At 50.3% G+C, this 20,107-nt stretch overlaps 1 protein-coding gene across 2 annotated transcripts in view; it reads left to right on the top strand.

Annotated features, from left to right (window-relative positions):
* LOC140420925 (sodium- and chloride-dependent neutral and basic amino acid transporter B(0+)-like) overlaps window positions 1-20,107 on the top strand; it is an 85,468-nt gene that overhangs the window by 32,303 nt on the left and 33,058 nt on the right. For both annotated transcript variants that reach the window (XM_072505082.1, XM_072505081.1), the window contains exon 6: window positions 14,317-14,449. In XM_072505082.1, the coding sequence (XP_072361183.1) occupies window positions 14,317-14,449 (133 nt within the window). The remainder of the gene's footprint in view (window positions 1-14,316; window positions 14,450-20,107) is intronic.

Below are 20,107 nucleotides of genomic sequence, written 5' to 3'. Positions count from 1 at the left end.
CGGCACAGGCTGCCGCAGAGGGACAGGCGGCAGCCGCCCAGGCTGGAGGGACACGTGACCGACAGGACGAGGAGGGGGAGGAGGACGTCGCGGTCCCACGGCAACGGAGGCACCCGAGGGCGCCCCGCGTGTACCGGCCCCGGCAGTCATACCAGGACCTCACGGACCGGGAATGCTGCAGGAGACTCCGGATGAGGCGGGAATCCGTGGCACACATCTGCCACCTGCTGGCACACCTGTCACCGCGTGGCACTGGCGGGGGACACCCTCTCCCCGTGTCCGTCAAGGTTACGGTGGCCCTGAACTTTTATGCAACGGGGTCATTCCAGGCACCGAGTGGGGACCTGTCCGGCATATCGCAGACATCGGTGCATCGGTGCATCCGGGCAGTGACAGATGCCCTATATGCCATGGCGCACCGCTACATCCGCTTCCCTGTGGACCGGGCCAGCCAAGATGCCCGGGCCGTGGGCTTCTCTGCCGTGGCCGGGTTCCCCATGGTCCAGGGCGCGATTGATGGGATGCACGTCGCCGTGCGGCCACCTGCAGATAACAGGGCCGTGTTCACCAATAGGAAGGGGACCTATTCGATGAACACACAGGTGGTCTGCGACCACCACATGATGATCCTGCACGTCTGCGCCCGTTACCCAGGCAGTGGACGTGACTCATACGTATTGTCGCGGTCATCCATCCCCGGCATTTACAAGGGACGCCATCCCCGGCTGAGGGGCTGGTTGCTGGGCGACAGGGGCTACCCATTGCGATCGTGGCTGATGACGCCTATACGGAGGCCACGCAATGAGGCGGAGAACCGCTACAATGATGCCCATGTAGCGACAAGGGGAGTGATAGAGAGGTGCTTTGGCGTGCTGAAGATGCGTTTCAGGTGCCTGGACCTCTCTGGGGGCGCCCTCCAGTATCGGTCAGATAGGGTCGGCCGCATCATTGTGGTGTGCTGCGTCCTGCACAACATAGCCCAGCAGAGGGGCGATGTGCCGCAGGCAGAGGAGGGCGGAGTGGAGGAGCAGCAGGAAGAGGCGCAGTCCTCCCCAGATGAGGGGGACGGGGGTAATGGTCAGGGCAGATGGGGTAGACACAGGCGGGTTGCTGTCCACCGTTACCGGCTGGCCCAGCGGGCACGGGACAGACTGATAGCCGCCCGCTTCACTGACTAGTTGGGCGTGGGAATCGGGTAGTATGGCCACAGACCGCACACCATGGCAACAGCCGACCACCCACACCCCGCACCCATCCACCCACCCAGCCCCCTCACCCCCCTCCCCAACCCCACCCACCCCACCCGCATGCACACCCCACCCCCCCATTGCCGATCCACCTGCGGCACAACGGGCCGGGCTCACACAGTTGCGGGTGGACGCGTGTCTATTGCAGGCCATGGAGGATGATGACAACCCGCCCTGCGGTGAGCTCTTGGCTCCACATCGTTGGACTATGTCTGACCCATGGCCACAGTACCACCATCCACCCGGACCATCCCTGCATGCGGCTGTGACACTGCAGCGCACGGTCCCGTCCTCTGCCCGGGGGATGTTGATGGCGGCCCAGGGGGAAGGGGCAGACTCACCTGGGGCTGAGGTAAGACCACCCCTCACACACACACTTGCGCTCAACGTACATGACACCCCAGCACGCTTTGGACAGAGCACAAAGGCAGCTTATGTAGGTGTAACATTGACTTTAATAACCAAACGAGTTCATGCACGTGCCCTAGCCCCTAAAACTCATCTGTGCCCTGCACCCGTGCCAACTTACTCAGTGTCTAATTGTTTGGCCTTACGTCTCTTTGACTACGTCTACGCGGTTCCCCAGATGGTACAGCAGAACTGGAGGCGGACTCCTGTGATTCCTGCCCTCTGACACTGGATCCCTTTAGCGGCCGTTTCCTGGGGCGTCCTGGCCTAGATGGGCCAGGCTGCGGCCCTGGCGACCGGGATGTCAGCCTGTCCTGCCCGTTGCCCACCCGATGCACCTGGGACGGAAGGGGGGGAGTCCGAGGTGTCGCGGTGTACCGGGACCTCCCCTACAGGGGGAGCCGGGATGGACCACACCACCTCCTCCTCCCTCGGGGTGCCCGATGGCCCCCTTGCCTCTACATGGGTGGGCGATGCGAAAGGACTGGCCATCCGACGCACCCCCGACATCTGGCGCTGCCAGTCCTGGAGTCCCGTGCTGGTATCGACAGGGGTCAGCAGGTGTGCAGCCATGGAGCCCAGGGGGTTGGCAAACCCTGTCTGTGACAGTGCGACGCCGGCTCGCACATGGCCACTGGCGCCGATGCCCTCAGCGATGGCCTGCAGAGACTGGGCCATGGCCTGCTGAGACTGGGCCATGGCCTGCAGAGACTGGGCTATGGCGTTGAGCGCCTCTGCCAACTGGCGCTGGCACTGGCTCATGGCCTCCTGTGAGAGGGCAGCCATGTCCTGGGCCACAGACGCCGCCTGCACGGAAAGCCCCAGGCCTCGCAAACCGTTCCCCATGTCTGACACCGTCGCACCCATTGCATCCACCGCGGACGCCACCCGTGCAGTGTCAGCCTGGGTGGCACGCATGACCGGCACCACTCCCAGCTCCTGGACGCGGGTGGACTCCTCCACCTGCGACTGCAGCCGCCGCAAGCCGGCCGTCACCCTCTTCGCTCGTCTCCGGGTCGGTGGTTGCATCGGATCTATGTGTGGGTGTGGTACCTCCAGGAACCCGGGATCCATCTGGGCGGCAGATGTTCGCTTGGTCTGGGCTGCCCTCCGACCACCCGGCCCCTCTGCTGCTCCTACCTCCACCTGCTGTACCGGGACGGCTGTGTTGTGCGCACCAGTGAGTGTAGCAGACGCCTCATCACTAAAGTGCCCAACCGAGGTGAGTGTTTCTGCGATGGTGGAGGGTGTTGGTGACAGCAGTGGCGTTGTGTCGTGCTCTTCATCCCACTCTGAGTCCATGGCACTTTGGGGTGGGGGTTCGTCTCCATTCTTCCACTCTGAGTCACTGTCCGGTATTTCGTCTTCCTGGGCAGTGCTGTCCCGGGTAGTGGTGTCCTGGGTAGTGGTGTCCTGGGTAGTGGTGTCCTGGGTAGTGGTGTCCTGTGTAGTCGTGTCCTGGCTCGGATGTGACGGGGGCCTGTGGCTGCCCCCCTCGTCGCTGGGTGGTCGCTCCCGCACGTGAATAGTTCACCAGGTCCTAATGGACTTCATCCGAGGATCCTAAAAGAAGTGGATACAGAGATAATAAGTGCATTGGCTGTAATTTTTCAAAACACTCTTGATTCTCAAAAGGTTGCATCTGTTTGAAAAATAGCAAATGCGACTCCTCTATTCAGGAAATGAGGCAGACAGAAAGCAGTAAACTACCGCCGGGTCGCCTAATATCTGTCACAGGGAAAACTCTAGGGTCTGTTGATGCAGAGATTACAATGGAATAATTAGAAAATCATAATGAATTGGCAGAGTCAACATGGTTTTGTGAAAGGAAATTTATTAGAGTCCTTTGAGGAAATAACAAACAACATGAATAAAGGGGAGCCTGCAGATGTGGTACACTTGGACTTCTAAGTGGTGTTTGAAAAGTTGCTGCATCAAAGGTTTTAATATAAAATAAGAGCTCATGGTACAGGAGGTAACCTATTATCATGGAAAGCTAACAGGGATCCGAGAGTAAAACTGTAATTTTCTGGTTAGCAAGCTACAGCCAGTGGAGTGCCACAGAGATCAGTGCTGGGATCTCAAATATTCACCAGTGAGTAAATCACTTGGACAAAGGGATTGAATTGTTGCTAAGATTAGTTTGCTAAATTTGCTGATGATGCAAATATAGACAGGAAAGCAAATTTTGAGGAGAGCTTATGGTGTTCACAAAGGGATTTAGGTAGATTAAGTGAGTGGGCAAAAAACGGGGTGTAAAATGGGAAAATGTGAACCTGGCCGGAAGAATAGAAATACTTTAAGCGCGATCCTCCGTCCCGGCAGCAGGCCAATATGGTTTCCCATTGTGGCCACCCCCACACTGTCAAGAAATCCGCGGGCGTGAGTGCGCTGATGGCAAACCGGAAGATCCCGCCGACGGAGAATCACACCCGTTGTATTATTTAAATTGAGAAAGATTGCAAAACCCGCAGTTGAGGGGAATATGTGTGTCCTGGGACATGAATCACAAAATGTTTGCATGGAGATACAGCAAGTGACAAGGAAGGCAAATAAAATGTTCTTGTTTCTTGCAAGGAATATATAAGTCAGGATGCTTTGCTACAGTCATACAGGGTACTGTTGACCCCACATTTAGAGTACTGTGGACAATTTTAGACTCCTTACTTGAGAAGGGAGTTCAGAGATGGTTCACTCAATTGATTCCTGGGATGAGAGGATTACTTTATGAGGGAAGTTTGGACAGATTGGGCCTATTATCTATTAGAGTTTCAAAAAATTGAGAAGTAACCTTATTAAAACGCACAAGATCCAGAGAGGAATTGACAGGGTGAATGGTGGGAGGATGTTTTCCCTCGTGGGAGAGGGCATGCAATTTAAAAATAAAGGGCTTCCAAATTAAGGTGAAGGTGAGGGGATTTTCTTTCTCTCAGGTGTCATTGTTCTGTTTAATTCTCTTTTCCAGGGACCAGTGGAGGTAGGATTCATTGAATAATTTAAGGCTGACTTAGATAGATCCTTGATTAACAAGGAAGGAAGGTTGAGGTTACAACCAGAGCAGCCATGATCTTATTGAATGGCATCCAAAAAGTCTATTTCTGCTCCAAATGTTTATATTTCTGCAGTCATGTTTGTACCGGGAGATATTGGGTGGAATTTTAATGGAACTGAGCTGCTCTTTGCAGGGGGGAGGGGAAAGGTACCGGTGGGCTGGGAACCCGATTGGTGCAGCTGTGGGATTTTCCACATCCGAGTTTCCTGACCTATCACCGAGTGTAGGTGTAATGCTGACCTGAAAATGAATAATTTTCCTTTTAAATGGAACCCAGCAGGAGCTTTTGAAGCTTTACCCATCATTACAAGGGAAGGGAGTCATGAAAAGACTGCTCCTTGTGTCGCACCGTAACACTCATCCCCAGATCGTTGACTCTGCCTGGGGGCTCCGTTTGTGAGATTTGATGGACTGCAGAGAAATGTTTGCTGTGGACAGCAGGAAAGGACAAACACCTCTCAGGCAAAGCATGTACCGATGGAAGTAGTCGAGGAAGTGAGCTGAAGGAGTATGGTGCCTTGATTCTGGATTGAGCGTCACAAGAGGAGAAATCATAGAATCCCTACAGTGCAGAAGAAGGCCATTCAGTTCATCGAGTCTGCATTGACCCTCTGAAAGAGTACCGCACCTCGGCACACTCCCCCACCCTTTCCCCGCAAGCCCACCTAACCTGCACATCTTTGGACACTAAGGGCCATTTTAGCATGGCTCATCCATCCAACCTGCACATCTTTGGACTGTGGGAGGAAATCAGGTCACCCAGAGGAAACCCACTCAGATACGGGGAGAACGTGCAGACTTCAGGCAGACAGTCACCCGAGGCTGGAACTGAACCCTGGTCCCTGGTGCTGTAAGGCAGCCGCGCTAACCACTGTGCCACCTTGCCACCCCATGATGGCCATGGTGTAGTTGTATTGTCACTGAGTTAGTAATCCAGAGCCCCAGGGGAATGATCTGCTCATGATCCTACCAAGGCAGATGATGAAATTTTAATTCAATAAATATCTGTAATTAAAGTCCAATGATGACCATGAAACCATTGTCCATTGTCGTAAAAAATCCATCTGGTTCACTCCTGTCCTTACCCTTTCTTGCCTACATCTGAGTCCAGACCTACAGCAATGTAGTTGACTCTTAAATATCCTCAGAAATTCCCCAGCAAGACACTCAGTTCAAGGCTAATTAGCGATGGCCCACATCCCGGGAATAAATAAAATAAACAGGTTCATTACCCGTAAGAAAGGTGAATGGCATCCCATGTTCAGGTGCCAACCCCCAGATGATACCCCTACGCTCTGATTTCTCCAGCACTCCACAACATTCCATGCATTCCTCTCTCTCAAGGCACCTCCTCAAGTCACCAGCCGAACAACCAACGTTCACACTCCCCCTCATGTTTGTGCCGTCTCACACCCATGCTTCACAGTAACCCTCCACAGTGCTGTCAATGCTCCTTTCTATTTCTCACACTCAGGACTTCCTGCTTTCTCTCATTGCTGGAGAAGGGAGTGCATGAATCCAGGGAGAGACATAGAATTGGGAGTGGCCCTCCAGTGAGAGTTTCTCTGCCTGCTGCAGAGGAAGAACCCATGGAGATTGGCAGGTGTTCTGGGCCAGGGTTTAGAGAACCCCAAGGTTTATCATGGAGTTCACCTGACGGACAACTTTAAATAGATTTTGGTTATGGGGAGCACACGGGACTACTTTACAGATGTGGTGCAACAGAGCATTAAAGTACTTTTAAATTAAAAGAATGTTTATTTATGAAACCAGTTAACACTTTATAAACCCACAGTAAACATCTTAACAACTACCAACACCAATTACCCCCACAAAGAATGCAGTACTCTATAAGTAACTCTTAATCTTTCCTTACAACATCCACAAGACAAAATACTCTTTTTAACACAAAGATCAGGTTTAAATTCTCCACTGAGAGTAGTTACCACTGTTAAATTAGCATGTGATCTAAAGACATTTCTTTCATACAGAAATAAATCAGAATCACACCTTGTCTTGCTGGATGCAACATCAAGTAGCAGACAGCACAAAGCGAAAGTAAAAGCAGACAAGCAGCCCAGCTCCATCCACTCTCTGACACCACCGCAGCTGTTCGATATACACCCATTTCTTAAAGGCACATCCACGACAGCTATTGAATAAACACAGTTCTTAAAGGTTCTCTCACATGACACCTCCCCCATGAAAAAAAGATAAACCATCAACTTCAAGATGGTTTCATTTTTCACCTTTCCACTTTCCTTTAAGGAATATTGACAGTGAATGTACATTTTCTATTAACAAAACAAAACACGCAAACATTTAATAATAACATAGTCCATTTTACTTCTTCTTCCTCCAACTAGAATCCCTCTTGATTGACAGTCTCTTTGAACAAGAAGGTCTCTGCACGATCCATCCATTTCTCTATGCCTCGGCATTTCTCTTTAAAGTCAGATACTTTAGTTCAATCTGATCACAGACTCCACTGTAATTCCCCAACACAGGAACATTGGTTAACACAGCTTTCAGGCAGTCAAATGCCTGTTGAAACTCCACTTAAATTTGCTACACTACTTTAGCAAGCCCATCAGTGGAGCAACCACACTTTTAAAGTTCGGTACAAACGGTAGAATCCACTCATGCCAAGAAATCGCATTATTTCCCTTTGTGTCGAGGGTATCGGAAACTCCCCAGTAACTTTTGTTTTCACATCCTGTGGGACCTTTCAACCCTGTCTGATTGTATGGCCAAGGAAAGTGACTTGGGCTTTTCCAAATTCACTTTTGGCTAGGTTTACCACCAAACACGCCTCCTGAAATCGATTGAATAACTCCAACAGATGTTTTAAATGTTCTTTCCAAAACTGGCTGAAAATTACCAGATCGTCGATGTATACAGCACACTTGGGTAATCCTGAAACAACTTTGTTAGTTAACCATTGAAATGTGGCTGGGGCATTTTTCATGCCAAATGGCATAACTTTGAATTGGTATTAACCATCTGGAGTCACAAAAGCTGAAACCTCCTTCGCCCTTTCGGATAAAGGTACCTGCCAGTAACCTTTAAGTAAATCCAGTTTGGAAATAAAAGCTGATTGTCCCACCTTCTCAAAGCAATCCTCCAAACGTGGGATAGGATAAGAGTCTGTTCTTGTAACGGCATTAACCTTTCTATAGTCCACACATAACCATTGGGTACCGTCTGGTTTCAGTACCATCACTATGGGTGAGCTCCATTGGCTGCAACCCACTTTAATTATGCCGTTTTTAAGCATACTTTCAATCTCTTTGTTAACCTGTGCCAATTTTAAAGGGTTAAGTCTATATGGATGTTGTTTAATTGGAACAGCATTTCCCACATCTACATCATGCATAGCCATTTTAGAACTTCCCAATTTATCTCCACAAACTTGCCTATGTGATATCAATAACTCTTTCAGGTTAGTCCATTTTTCCTCTGGAAGGTAACAACAATTTATCCCAATTTTTAAGAACATCCTTGTTTTCCAGTTTAATTTGAGGTATGTCAAATTCAAAGACATCTGGACTTGGTTTGTCACTTTGAGTGAGAGTCATTAAAACATCCTCCTTTTTCTTTCCTTCCCTTTCAAAGTATCTTTTTCGCATATTCACATGACACACTCGGTGAGTTTTCCTTTAACTGCTGTTTTTACCACATAATTCACCTCACTTAATTTCCTTTCAATCTGATAAGTTCCACAAAACCTTGCTTTTAAAGGTTCCCCTACCTACCACTGGTAACAGTACTAAAACTTTATCTCCACTGGCAAAACCACGAACTTTGGATGTCTTGTCCGCTACCCATTTCATCACATTTTGTGCAATTTTTAAATGCTGTCTAGCCAATTCACCTGCTCGATTTAACCGTTCCCTGAAATTTGACATGTAATCCAATAATGTAAGTTCCAATTTCTCACTCACCAATTTTTCCTGAATTAATTTAAGTGGTCCTCTAACCTCATGACCAAAAATTAGTTCAAAAGGACTGAATTTGGTTGACTCTTTGGTGCACCCCTAATTACAAACAGTGCAAATGGAATTCCTTTATACCAATCCTCTGGATAATCTTGACAATAAGCCCTCAACCTTGTCTTTAATGTCTGATGCCACCTTTCTAATGCTCCCTGTGATTCTGGATGGTATGCAGTTGATTTAAATTGTTTTATTCCTGAGCTATCCATAACTTCTTTGAATAACCTTGAGGTAAAATTTGATCCTTGATCCGATTGTATTTCTGTGGGTAGTCCATATCTAGTAAAGAATTTAAGTAACTCCTCCACAATCTTTTCAGCTGTAATATTATGTACTGGAATGGCCTCTGGAAACCTAGTGGACACATCCATTCTAGTCAAAAGATATGATTCCCACTTTTTGTTTTCGGAAGCGGTCCTAAACAATCAATTAAAACCCTTGTAAAAGGTTCCTCAAATGCTGGTATTAAGTGCGCTGGTTTTATCACTGCTTGAGGTTCCCCTATCAATTGACATGTGTGACATGATTGACAAAATTTAACTACATCTTTATGTAGTCCAGGCCAATAAAAATGTTATTGGATTTTAGCTTGAATTTTCCTTATTCCCAAATGACCTCCCACTGGTACCTCACGTGCAACTCGCAACACCTCCCTTCTATACCTTACCGGCAATACTACTTGATGAACTTCTGCCCACATTTCATCCGCCTGCATATGTAAAGGTCTCCATTTTCTCATCAAGACATCACTTTTACGGTAATAACACTCTGGTATCCACTCAGATTCCTCTCCCATGTATGCTTTCTGATACATCCATTTCATTTCTATATATTTCTGCCAGTTTTTCCTGGAGTAAAAATATCCACCTCCTCCACCTGTTCTTGTTCTTTTTCAACCATCTGATCAAAAATTGTTTCTGATAATTGAACTTCCACTTCATCTTCACTCTTTGGTATCTCCTCTTGCCATAACATTGACGAGCTCCCACTGGTACCTCTTAAAATTGTGTCTTCTTTACCTGCTCCTTCTGGTACACATGAGTGAACTTTACCCACACAGGTAAATTCTTTAAAGAGATCTGGCACCTTCTTATCAATCACCTCTTGATCAGGCTGTACAATCTTTTTCATCTCCTTCGCTTCACTTGGGCTTTCCTTTACCACTTTAACAAACTCAACTTTCTTACCCTGTTTTACCACATCAGCCTTCCCAGTGCTTTTCTTCCACCACCAATACTGTGACTTTACATGGCCTAGTTTATTACAGTGAAAACATTTGAAATTTTTCATGTCTTTTCCACCCTCCTGGATTTCTTTTTTAATCTGAGGTACACTCTCCTTATTATCTCCCATCAGATCTCCTTTACCTCTACCACTTAATATTTCTCTTTTCCCCAGTTTCTATCCCTCACAGGTTGAAACTGATGTTGTAAACCAAACTTTGATTTATGAACTAATTCATAATCATCTGCCATTTCTGCTGCTAACTTCACAGTTTTAACCCTCTGCTCTTCCACATGAGTTCTCATTACATCAGGAATTGAATTTTTAAACTCCTCCAAAAGTGTAATTTCTCTGAGAGCTTCATACGTTTGGTCTATTATAAAGCCCTTATCCGCCTATCAAAATTACTCTGTTTGATCCTTTCAAACTCCATGTATGTTTGACTAGGTTCTTTCCTTCAATTTCTAAACCTTTGTCTGTCGGCTTAAGGCACAAGTTCATATGCACCCAAGATGGATTTTTCATCTCCTCATACGTCCCAGATACGTCCTCCGGTAGTGATGCAAACACTTCACTAGCCCTACCTACCAGCTTTGTTTGAATCAGTAATACCCACATGTCAGGTGGCCATTTCATTTGTTTAGCCACCTTCTCAAATGACATGTAAATAGCTTCTACCTCCCTCGCATCAAATCTTGGCAATGCTTTGACATATTTAAGTAGATCCCCACCAAGCCTTTGACTATGACCCTCTTTCTCTTTATCCTCATCACTCTCCTCCAACTGTACGTTTCCCTTTACATCCACCAATTTTAACTGGCTATCATGTTTCATGGCCATTTTCTGAAGTTCAAATTCTCTCTCTTGTTCCCTTTCCTCCCTTTCTCTTTCTTTTTGTTCTGCTCGGGCTATTCTTTCTTTGTTCCTTTCTTCTCTCTCTTTTTCTTTTTCCCTGATCTGTATCTCCCTTACTCTCTCTTGTTCCCTTTCTTCTCTCTCTTTTTCTTTTTCCCTGATCTGTACCTCCCTTTCTCTTTCTTTTTCTCTCATTTCAAGCTGCTTTAATTCTTTCTCATGTTCCAGTTGTTTAATCTGTAACTGAATTTTTGCCTGTTCTAACGAGTCAGACTGTATCTCAGGCAATTATAAATGCTCAGCGAGCGCAGGAAGGACCACTTCTTTTCGCATGCTGTCAGGTAACGTTATCTGCAATGTTTCTGCCAAATCTAAAAGCCTTTTCTTTGTCTCTGTTCGTAAGGTACTGCATATGACCTTATCCACCCTCAAAAACTTCTGAAAGAGCCATTGTCCACAACACACTCCCTACTTAAACTGAAATATCACACCTAAAAAGTAACCACAATATGTTCACCCCTCACTGTCTTTAAGTTCGCAAAGCCAGACCAATAGATAGACTTTTATCCCCTCGAGTCCCCAATTTGTTATGGGCCAGGGTTTAGAGAATTCCAAAGTGTATCAGGGAGTTCATCTGATGGCCAACTTTAAATAGATTTTGGTTATGGGGAGCACACGGGCCTACTTTACAGGTGTGGTGCAACAGTGTTAAAGTACTTTTAAATTGAACCAAGTTTATTTATGAGACCAGTTAACACTTTATAAACCCACAGTAAACATCTTAACTACCAACACCAATCAGCCCCACAAAGAAGACAGTACTCTATAAGCAACTCTTAATCTTTCCTTGCAACATCCATAAGACAAAAGACTCTTTTTAAAACAGAGATCAGGTTTAAATTCTCTACTGAGAGTAGTTACCACTGTTAAATTAGCAAGTGATCTGAAGACATTTCTTTCATACAGAAAGAAATCAGAATCACACCTTGTCTTGCTGGATTCGGCTCCAAGTCTGCAAAACGAAACTAAAACACACCCTGTAGCTGATAGCCCAAAACAAAAGTAAAAACAGACAGGTAGCCCAGCTCCACCCACTCTCTGACATCACCGCAGCTATTCGATAAACACCCATTTCTTAAAGGTACATCCACTAGAGCTATTTAATAACACCTAGTTCTTAAAGGTTCTCTCACATGACACAGGGTGTCCATTTATGATGGGGAGAGGGGGAGGGATTCCTGGTGCTGTAATTAAATATTATACTGCACCTAACCATTGACAATGTCATTTTACTGTCACCACTAATTTGAATAGGAGCATCCCAGCAATGGCGATGACTTTCCCTGTGACCACAACCCAGTTGATAACTTCACCTGCCGCAAGTCCACCAAATATGACAGTACAGAACAAAGATGGAAAAATGGAGCATGAAAGTGAGGACTCTGCTTATAATTTCTCATCCTCTGTCCTTAGCTTCCCTCAGTCAGAGGCCTCCATGCCACCAGCCCTGATGATCAAACCGCTTCCTGCACAGTTGCGGGTAGGGCAGTCTTTGGTGAGGGGCTCAGAGTCTCAAAAACCAAGTCAACAGTTGACAACAGGGTAATGGGGCAGCCTACCTCTAACCCAGCTGAAGCCACAGAGTTCTCACCACATCGAGGTGAGCTGAAAAAGAAGAGAAAAGTATTTTTAGTTGCACAAGAGAATTTCATTTGAGTGATTCACCTCAGTGGATTAATTCATTAGAAATGTGAATGAATCATTCACTATATTTCAACTTTCTATTGCCTCATTACCTTTATTGTTGGCTCCCACATTCCAGATTGCCATTAGCCTTCAAGGGAATGTTATGACGAGGGTGGAAACAAAGGCTGTGAGTGAGATGGAGAGGTTCCTGACTGGGAGAATGGTTTGTGTTTTCAGATAGGCTGTTTGTTGTGGTGGGTTCAACATTGTTGTGCCAAGAGCTTCACGCACTCAGGTTATCTACATCTCGTCTGGATGAGTCTGTTGTGAGCAATTTCTGGCAATAAGTGAGTGGCAGCAAACACTCTGGCCCATCAGGCTCTTCCTCATCCTATTCCTCCGCTTTTGAAGATGTCGAGGGGCTGCCGTCTTCCTTCTCCTGCAGTTCCAGTCCTGTCTGCAGCATGATGATGTCTAAACAGACCACTACTATTCTGGAAACTCTTGTAGCTGCACATTGAAGACCACCCAGGTTTATCCAGGAACCTGAAGCCAATCTTCAGCAACCTAAGAACTTGGTTACTGATTGTCCTGTGCTCATGTGGCTCCAGCTGAACCTCTGCCTTGCAATAGTGGCAAGGCACCTGCCAGGTGTCATCGGCCACATCCTCAGAGGGTAGCCTCTGTCTCCAAGGAGTCATCCACTGGCTCTGCTTCGAGAGGCAAACACTGTTAGCAAATGTGACTGGTACACAAAGAAGGCAACTTCCAGAATATCTTGCACAGGCACATCCATTAAAACCTTCTGGTGATCTCAGAGCAGGCCAGAGATTAGGAATCCTGCAGTGAGTAACTCACCTCCTGACTCGCCAAAGCCTGTCAATCATCGACAAGCAACAAGTCAGGCGTGCAAATTTCCCTCGATGAGTGCAGCTCCAACAACATTCAATGCTCAACACCATCCAGGACATAGCAGATTCCTTGATGAGCACCCCATCCACAAACATTCACCCCCTCCTCCACCGACGCACAGCCGCAGCAGTTTGTACCATCCACAAGATGCACTGCAGGAACTCACCAAAGCTCCTTAGGCAGCACCTTCCAAACCCACGACCACCACCATCTAGAAGGACAATGGCCACAGAAACATGGGAAAACTGCCACCTGGAAGTTCCCCTCCAAGTCACTCACCATCCTGACTTGGAAATATATCAATGTCTGTTCACTGTCGCTGCATCAAAATCATGAACCTTCCTCCCTGACAGCACTGGATGAACCTGCACCACCTGGACCAGAACAAAGCAGCTCACCATCAGCTTCTCAAGGGCTTGGGCAATAAGTGTTGGCCTCGCAAGTTATCATCTCGTGAATGAATTCCAGTTCAACATTAAAAGAGTGGAAATCCTTTTGATTGAAAATACTCCTGAATGATTCGAGGGTTTGATTGCTGCAGTTTGCAGTCTATGACTCCTGGTCGGAATTGATGACCGCCTCAAATGCACGAGTCATTTGTATCCGAACAGTATTTTTAGAGCTCTCCCAATTTTGGCAAAGGTTAGCAGATATGAATGAGAACTTTGAGGGTCATCTTGGCTGGGTATATCCAGTCACATGCCGTGCTCATTCAGTCTCATTCCTCCTAGCCTTTTTGTCACAGTCGATATAGCAGAGAAATTTGCGAGCCCATTTCAGAGAACAGTAAAGAATCAACCTATTTCTGTGTGTTACATGTACGTCAGATCGGGTAAAGGCAGATTCCTTTCCCTATAATATATTTCTAAACTCGGTAGATTTTAATGAGCATAAATGTAAATTGTCCTTATAACATATTTACTGTTATTTTATTCAGCAAAGTGGTTTTACGCCGTTCCAGTTCGGTGGATGAGACTGGGGAGATAGTCTGGTATTTAGCCCTCTGTCTGCTTCTGGCTTGGGTGATTGTTGGGGCAGCGCTATCGAAAGGAGTCAAATCTTCAGGAAAGGTAAAATAATTTGACACAATGATCGAGTTGAAACGATAGGGCTGGTTTCGCTCAGTTGGCTGGATGCTTGGACCGTGATCCAGAGCAAGCCCTACAGCAGAGGTTCAATCCCCGTACTGCCTGAGGTCATTCGCAAAAGCCTGCTCTCTCAACCTTGCAAGTGTGGTGATCCTCAGGTTAAATCACCACCAGTCAAATCTCCCCCTCAGGATCCCGGCTCTGGGTCACTGTCCGTGTAGAATTTGCACATTCTTCCCGTGTCTGCGTGGGTTTCACCCCCACAACCCCACGATGTGTAGGTTTGGTGGATTGGCCACGCTAAATTGCTCCTTAATTGGAAAAAAATGAATAATTGGGTACTCTAAATTTATAGAAAAAGAAACCTCTTCCCATCAAAGGGGAAAACAGCCTATGGTCACCTGGGACTATGGCGTCTTTACGTTTAGTCTGGCACTTAATCCTCTGCCTGCTTCTGGCCTGGCTGATAGTTGGGGCAGCATTTTCGAAAGGACTCAAGTCTTTAGGAAAGAACAAAGAGCAAAGAAAATTACAGCACAGGAACAGGCCCTTCGGCCCTCCCAGCCTGCACCGATCCAGATCCTTTATCTAAACCTGTCTTCTATTTTCCAAGGATCTACTTCCCTCTGTTCCCCGCCCGTTCATATATCTGTCCAGATGCATCTTAAATGATGCTATTGTGCCCGCCTCTACCACCTCCGCTGGCAAAGCGTTCCAGGCACCCACCACCCTCTGCGTAAAAAACCTTCCACGCACATCTTTCTTAAACTTTCCCCCTCTCACCTTGAAATCGTGACCCCTTGTAATTGACACCCCCACTTTTGGAAAAAGCTTGTTGCTATCCACCCTGTCCATACCTCTCATAATTTTGTCGACCTCAATCAGTTCCCCCCCTCAACCTCCAAAAGGTAAAATAATTTGACATAATGTTAGAGTTAAAACTAGTGACAAAGTACAGGGGCGGGATTCTCCGTAATCGGCGCGATGTCCGCCGACTGGCACCAAAAACGGCGCGAATCAGTCCGGCATCGCGCCGCCCCAAAGGTGCGGAATTCTCCGCATCTTGGGGGGCCGAGCCCTCACCTTGAGTGGCTAGGCCCGCGCCGGACTGATTTCCACCCCGCCACCTGGTGGGTAAGGCCTTTGGTGCCCCGCCAGCTGGCGCGGAAATGACTTTGCCGTGCGGCGCATGCGCGGGAGCGTCAGCAGCCGCTCATGGCATCCCCGCGCATGCGCAGTGGAGGGGGTCTCTTCCGCCTCCACCATAGTGGAGACCATGGCGAAGGCGGAAGGAAAAGAGTGCCCCCACGGCACAGGCCCGCCCGCGGATCGGTGGTCCCCGATCGCGGGCCAGGCCACCGTGGGGGCACCCCCCCAGGGCCAGATCGCCCCGCACGCACCCCCCCCCCCCCAGGACCCCGGAGCCCGCCCGCGCCGCCTTGTCCCGCCAGTAAGAGAGGTGGTTTGATTCTCGCTGGCGGGACAGGCATTCCAGGAGCGGGTCTTCGGCCGGAGAATCGCCGAGGGGGTGCCCGCCAACCGGCACGGGGCGATTCCCATCCCCGTCGAATATCCGGTGCCGGAGAATTCGGCAAACGGCAGGGGCGGGATTCACGGCAGCCCCCGGCGATTCTCCGATCCGGCGGGGTGTCGGAGAATCCCGCCCCAGATTTCTGCAACATTAAAACTAGAATTTCTGAATCATTTGTGAAGCGGTTTATCTCACAGATGATTTTATCAGTGACTCATTGGGGAGTGGGAGATCCATAATTCATGTACGCTTTAGGCCTGAGTGAGATCTGAAGATCTTTGTCCTGAGGGAAAGAACAGCAGCAATTCCTCCAAATCTCTAAAATGTGCCCCTCACTCCAAGGGTTGCAGTCACTGATTCAGGGATTTTGGGTGAATTTCCAATTGATCTGGAAGGCTGGACAGGACTGGCTCAGTGATTAAGCAGTTTAGGGTCTGTGGTAGTATGTATTGGGGGTCATGTGGGACTGGAAGCCCTAATGTCATTGGCTGACAGATCCCGGGTCCTGGTTGGCCGTTGACCTCATACTCCGCCCTGAAGGCGAAGTATAAGAAGCCGGTGCCTTCCCCCGCAGGCCAGTTTACTATCGGGCTGCTGGGGAACAGACACGCTTAATAAAGCCTCATCGACTTCACTCTATTCGTCTCACGGAGTCTTTGTGCGCTACAATTTATTAAGCGTGCCTAAAAAGGACTATGGAGCTCAGGATCATTCCAGAATGCCTGAGGATCAGCCCCCACGCAGTGAATGCGGCAGCAGCCTTCAAACACTGGCAGACTTGTTTCGAGTCCTACCTCAGACCGACCACCGGCCGGGTCTCAGACGAACAAAAACTGCAGGTCCTGCACTCGAGGGTGAGCACAGAGATTTTCACCCTCATTGAAGACACCGACGATTTCCAGACGGCGTTCGCAGCACTGAAAAGTCTCTATGTCCGCCCAGTTAACCAAATCTACACTCGCTACCAGCTCGCGACGAGACGGCAAGCTCCCGAAGAATCGATGGACGAGTTCTACGCCACGCTACCCGCGCCTACGGCCCCGACCGCGCGGCAGGCCATTGGGCCCCGTACGTACCCTTCGCGGCAAACCCCCCCCCCCCCCCCCCCGGACACCCCACAGGCTTGCGCAGTCCAAACGCCGAGTCGCACCGGGGGCGCCCGCTGTTATTTCTGCGGCCAGGCGAAGCACCCCCGACAACGCTGTCCGGCCCGCGCAGCCATCTGCAAAAGCTGCGGGAAAAAGGGCCATTATGCGGTGGTGTGCCGATCCCGCGTGGTCGCCGCCGTCCCGGGGCCACAGGGAGCCCTACAGGCAGTCTATGCCTCCCAACCCCCCCAGCACGCCATATGCGACCCGCAGGCGCCGCCATTTTGGGTCCCGACCACCGCGGTCCCGGGAGAACTGGGAGCCCTGCACGCCGCCTATGCTCCCCAACCCCCCTCCCCGCAGTCCATGTACGACCCGCCGCCGGCGCTCCCGATTTGGGTGCCGGCCAACACTCTCCATGGAGAGGAATGGGTCTTTTGCGTCCCGAACGCCACCCTAACCCCATCCCGCGCCCCACGCCTGTCCCGCCGGCGCCGCCGACCTGGGCCCTCACCCCCGTCCCGCACCCCACGCCTGTCCCGCCGGCGCCGCCGACCTGGGCCCTCACCCCGTCCCGCGCCCCACGCCTGTCCCGCCGGCGCCGCCGACCTGGGCCCTCACCCCCGTCCCGCGCCCCACGCCTGACCCGCCGGCGCAACTTACCTGGGCCCCGACCGCCGCTGTCCCCGGTGAGGGAGCTCCTTGCGCTCGCGGCCCCACGACTGACCCGCCGGCGCCGCCGGCTTGGGCCCTCACCCCCGTCCCGCGCCCCACGCCTGACCCGCCGGCGCAACTTACCTGGGCCCCGACCACCGCTGTCCCCGGCGAGGGAGCTCCGTGCGGTCCTAGCGCCCGCGGCCCTGGCGCTCGCAGAGAGGGAGCTCCGCGCGGTCCTAGCGCCCACTCTGGCGCTCGCAGTGAAGGAACTCCGCGCGGTCCTAGCGCTCCCCAGACCCCCCAGCACACCATGTGCGACCCGCAGGCGCCGCCATTTTGGGTCCCGACCACCACGAGGGGAGGAGGGGTACCGCCATCTTGGACCGCCCCCGACCTGTACGACGCATGGGGGCGGCCATTTTGTCCACCCCGACGCCATCTTGTGACCCCTCAGCCACGTACGATGTATGGGGGCAGCCATTTTGTCCATCCCCGACGCCATCTTGGACGGCAACAACAGACCACACCCCACTACTACAACCACGGCTCGCTTCGGTTACGCTCGATCAGGCTCGGCCCCGGACTCTCCAGACGACGACGACAACGGTCCTAATTAACGGCCACGAGACGCCATGCCTAGTCGACTCCGGGAGCACGGAAAGTTTTATACATCCCGACACAGTAAGACGCTGTTCCTTAACTACCTACCCCAGTGCACAAAAGATTTGCCTAGCTGCAGGATCCCACTCCGTACAGATCCAGGGATTCTGCATAGTTACCCTAACGGTACAGGGGAGGGAATTCAAAAACTACAAACTTAACGTCCTTCCCCAACTCTGTGCCCCCACCTTGCTGGGCTTAGACTTCCAATGTAACCTACAGAGCCTTACGTTTAAATTCGGCGGCCCCATACCCCCATTCACTATCTGCGGCCTCGCTACCCTCAAGGTGCAACCCCCGTCCTTGTTTGCGAACCTCACCCCGGATTGCAAACCCGTCGCCACTAGGAGCAGACGGTACAGCGCCCAGGACCGGACCTTCATTCGGTCCGAAGTCCAGCGGCTACTAAAGGAGGGCATAATCCAGGCCAGCAATAGTCCCTGGAGAGCGCAGGTGGTAGTAGTGAAGACAGGGGAGAAACAAAGGATGGTCATTGACTATAGCCAGACCATCAACAGGTACACACAACTAGACGCGTACCCTCTCCCCCGCATATCCGACATGGTCAATCGGATTGCCCAGTATAAAGTCTTCTCCACCGTGGACCTCAAGTCCGCCTACCATCAGCTCCCCATCCGCCCAAGTGACCGCAAGTACACAGCCTTCGAGGCAAACGGGCGATTATACCATTTCCTACGGGTCCCTTTTGGCGTCACAAACGGGGTCTCGGTCTTCCAACGGGAGATAGACCGAATGGTTGATCAACATGGGTTACGGGCCATGTTCCCGTACCTCGACAATGTAACCATCTGCGGCCACGATCAGCAGGACCACGACGCCAACCTCCAAAAATTCCTCCAGACCGCCAAAGCCTTGAACCTCACGTACAACGAGGACAAGTGCGTTTTTAGCACCGATCGGCTAGCCATTCTGGGCTACATAGTGCGCAATGGGATAATAGGCCCCGACCCCGAACGTATGCGCGCACTCATGGAATTTCCCCTCCCGCACTGCCCAAAAGCCCTGAAACGCTGCCTGGGGTTCTTTTCGTACTACGCCCAGTGGGTCCCCCAGTACGCAGACAAGGCCCGCCCCCTAATACAGACCACGACCTTCCCTCTGTCGACAGAGGCTTGCCAGACCTTCAGCCGCATCAAAGCGGACATCGCAAAGGCCACGATGCGCGCCATCGACGAGTCCCTCCCCTTCCAGGTCGAGAGCGACGCCTCCGACGTAGCTCTAGCGGCTACCCTGAACCAAGCGGGCAGACCCGTGGCCTTTTTCTCCCGAACCCTCCACGCGTTAGAAATCCGCCACTCCTCAGTGGAAAAGGAAGCCCAAGCCATAGTGGAAGCTGTGCGACATTGGAGGCATTACCTGGCCGGCAGGAGATTCACTCTCCTCACTGACCAACGGTCGGTAGCCTTCATGTTCGATAATGCACAGCGGGGCAAAATTAAAAATGACAAGATCTTAAGGTGGAGGATCGAGCTCTCCACCTTTAACTATGAGATCTTGTACCGGCTCGGAAAGCTGAACGAGCCGTCCGATGCCCTATCCCGCGGCACATGTGCCAACGCACAAATTAACCGCCTCCAAACCCTCCACGAGGACCTCTGCCACCCGGGGGTCACTCGGTTTTACCACTTCATCAAGTCCCGCAATCTCCCATACTCTTTAGAAGAGGTCCGTACAGTCACAAGG

Source organism: Scyliorhinus torazame, chromosome 5 (assembly GCF_047496885.1).
Source record: "Scyliorhinus torazame isolate Kashiwa2021f chromosome 5, sScyTor2.1, whole genome shotgun sequence".
Taxonomy (NCBI): domain Eukaryota; kingdom Metazoa; phylum Chordata; class Chondrichthyes; order Carcharhiniformes; family Scyliorhinidae; genus Scyliorhinus; species Scyliorhinus torazame.
This window is presented reverse-complemented; position numbering and strand designations above follow the sequence as displayed.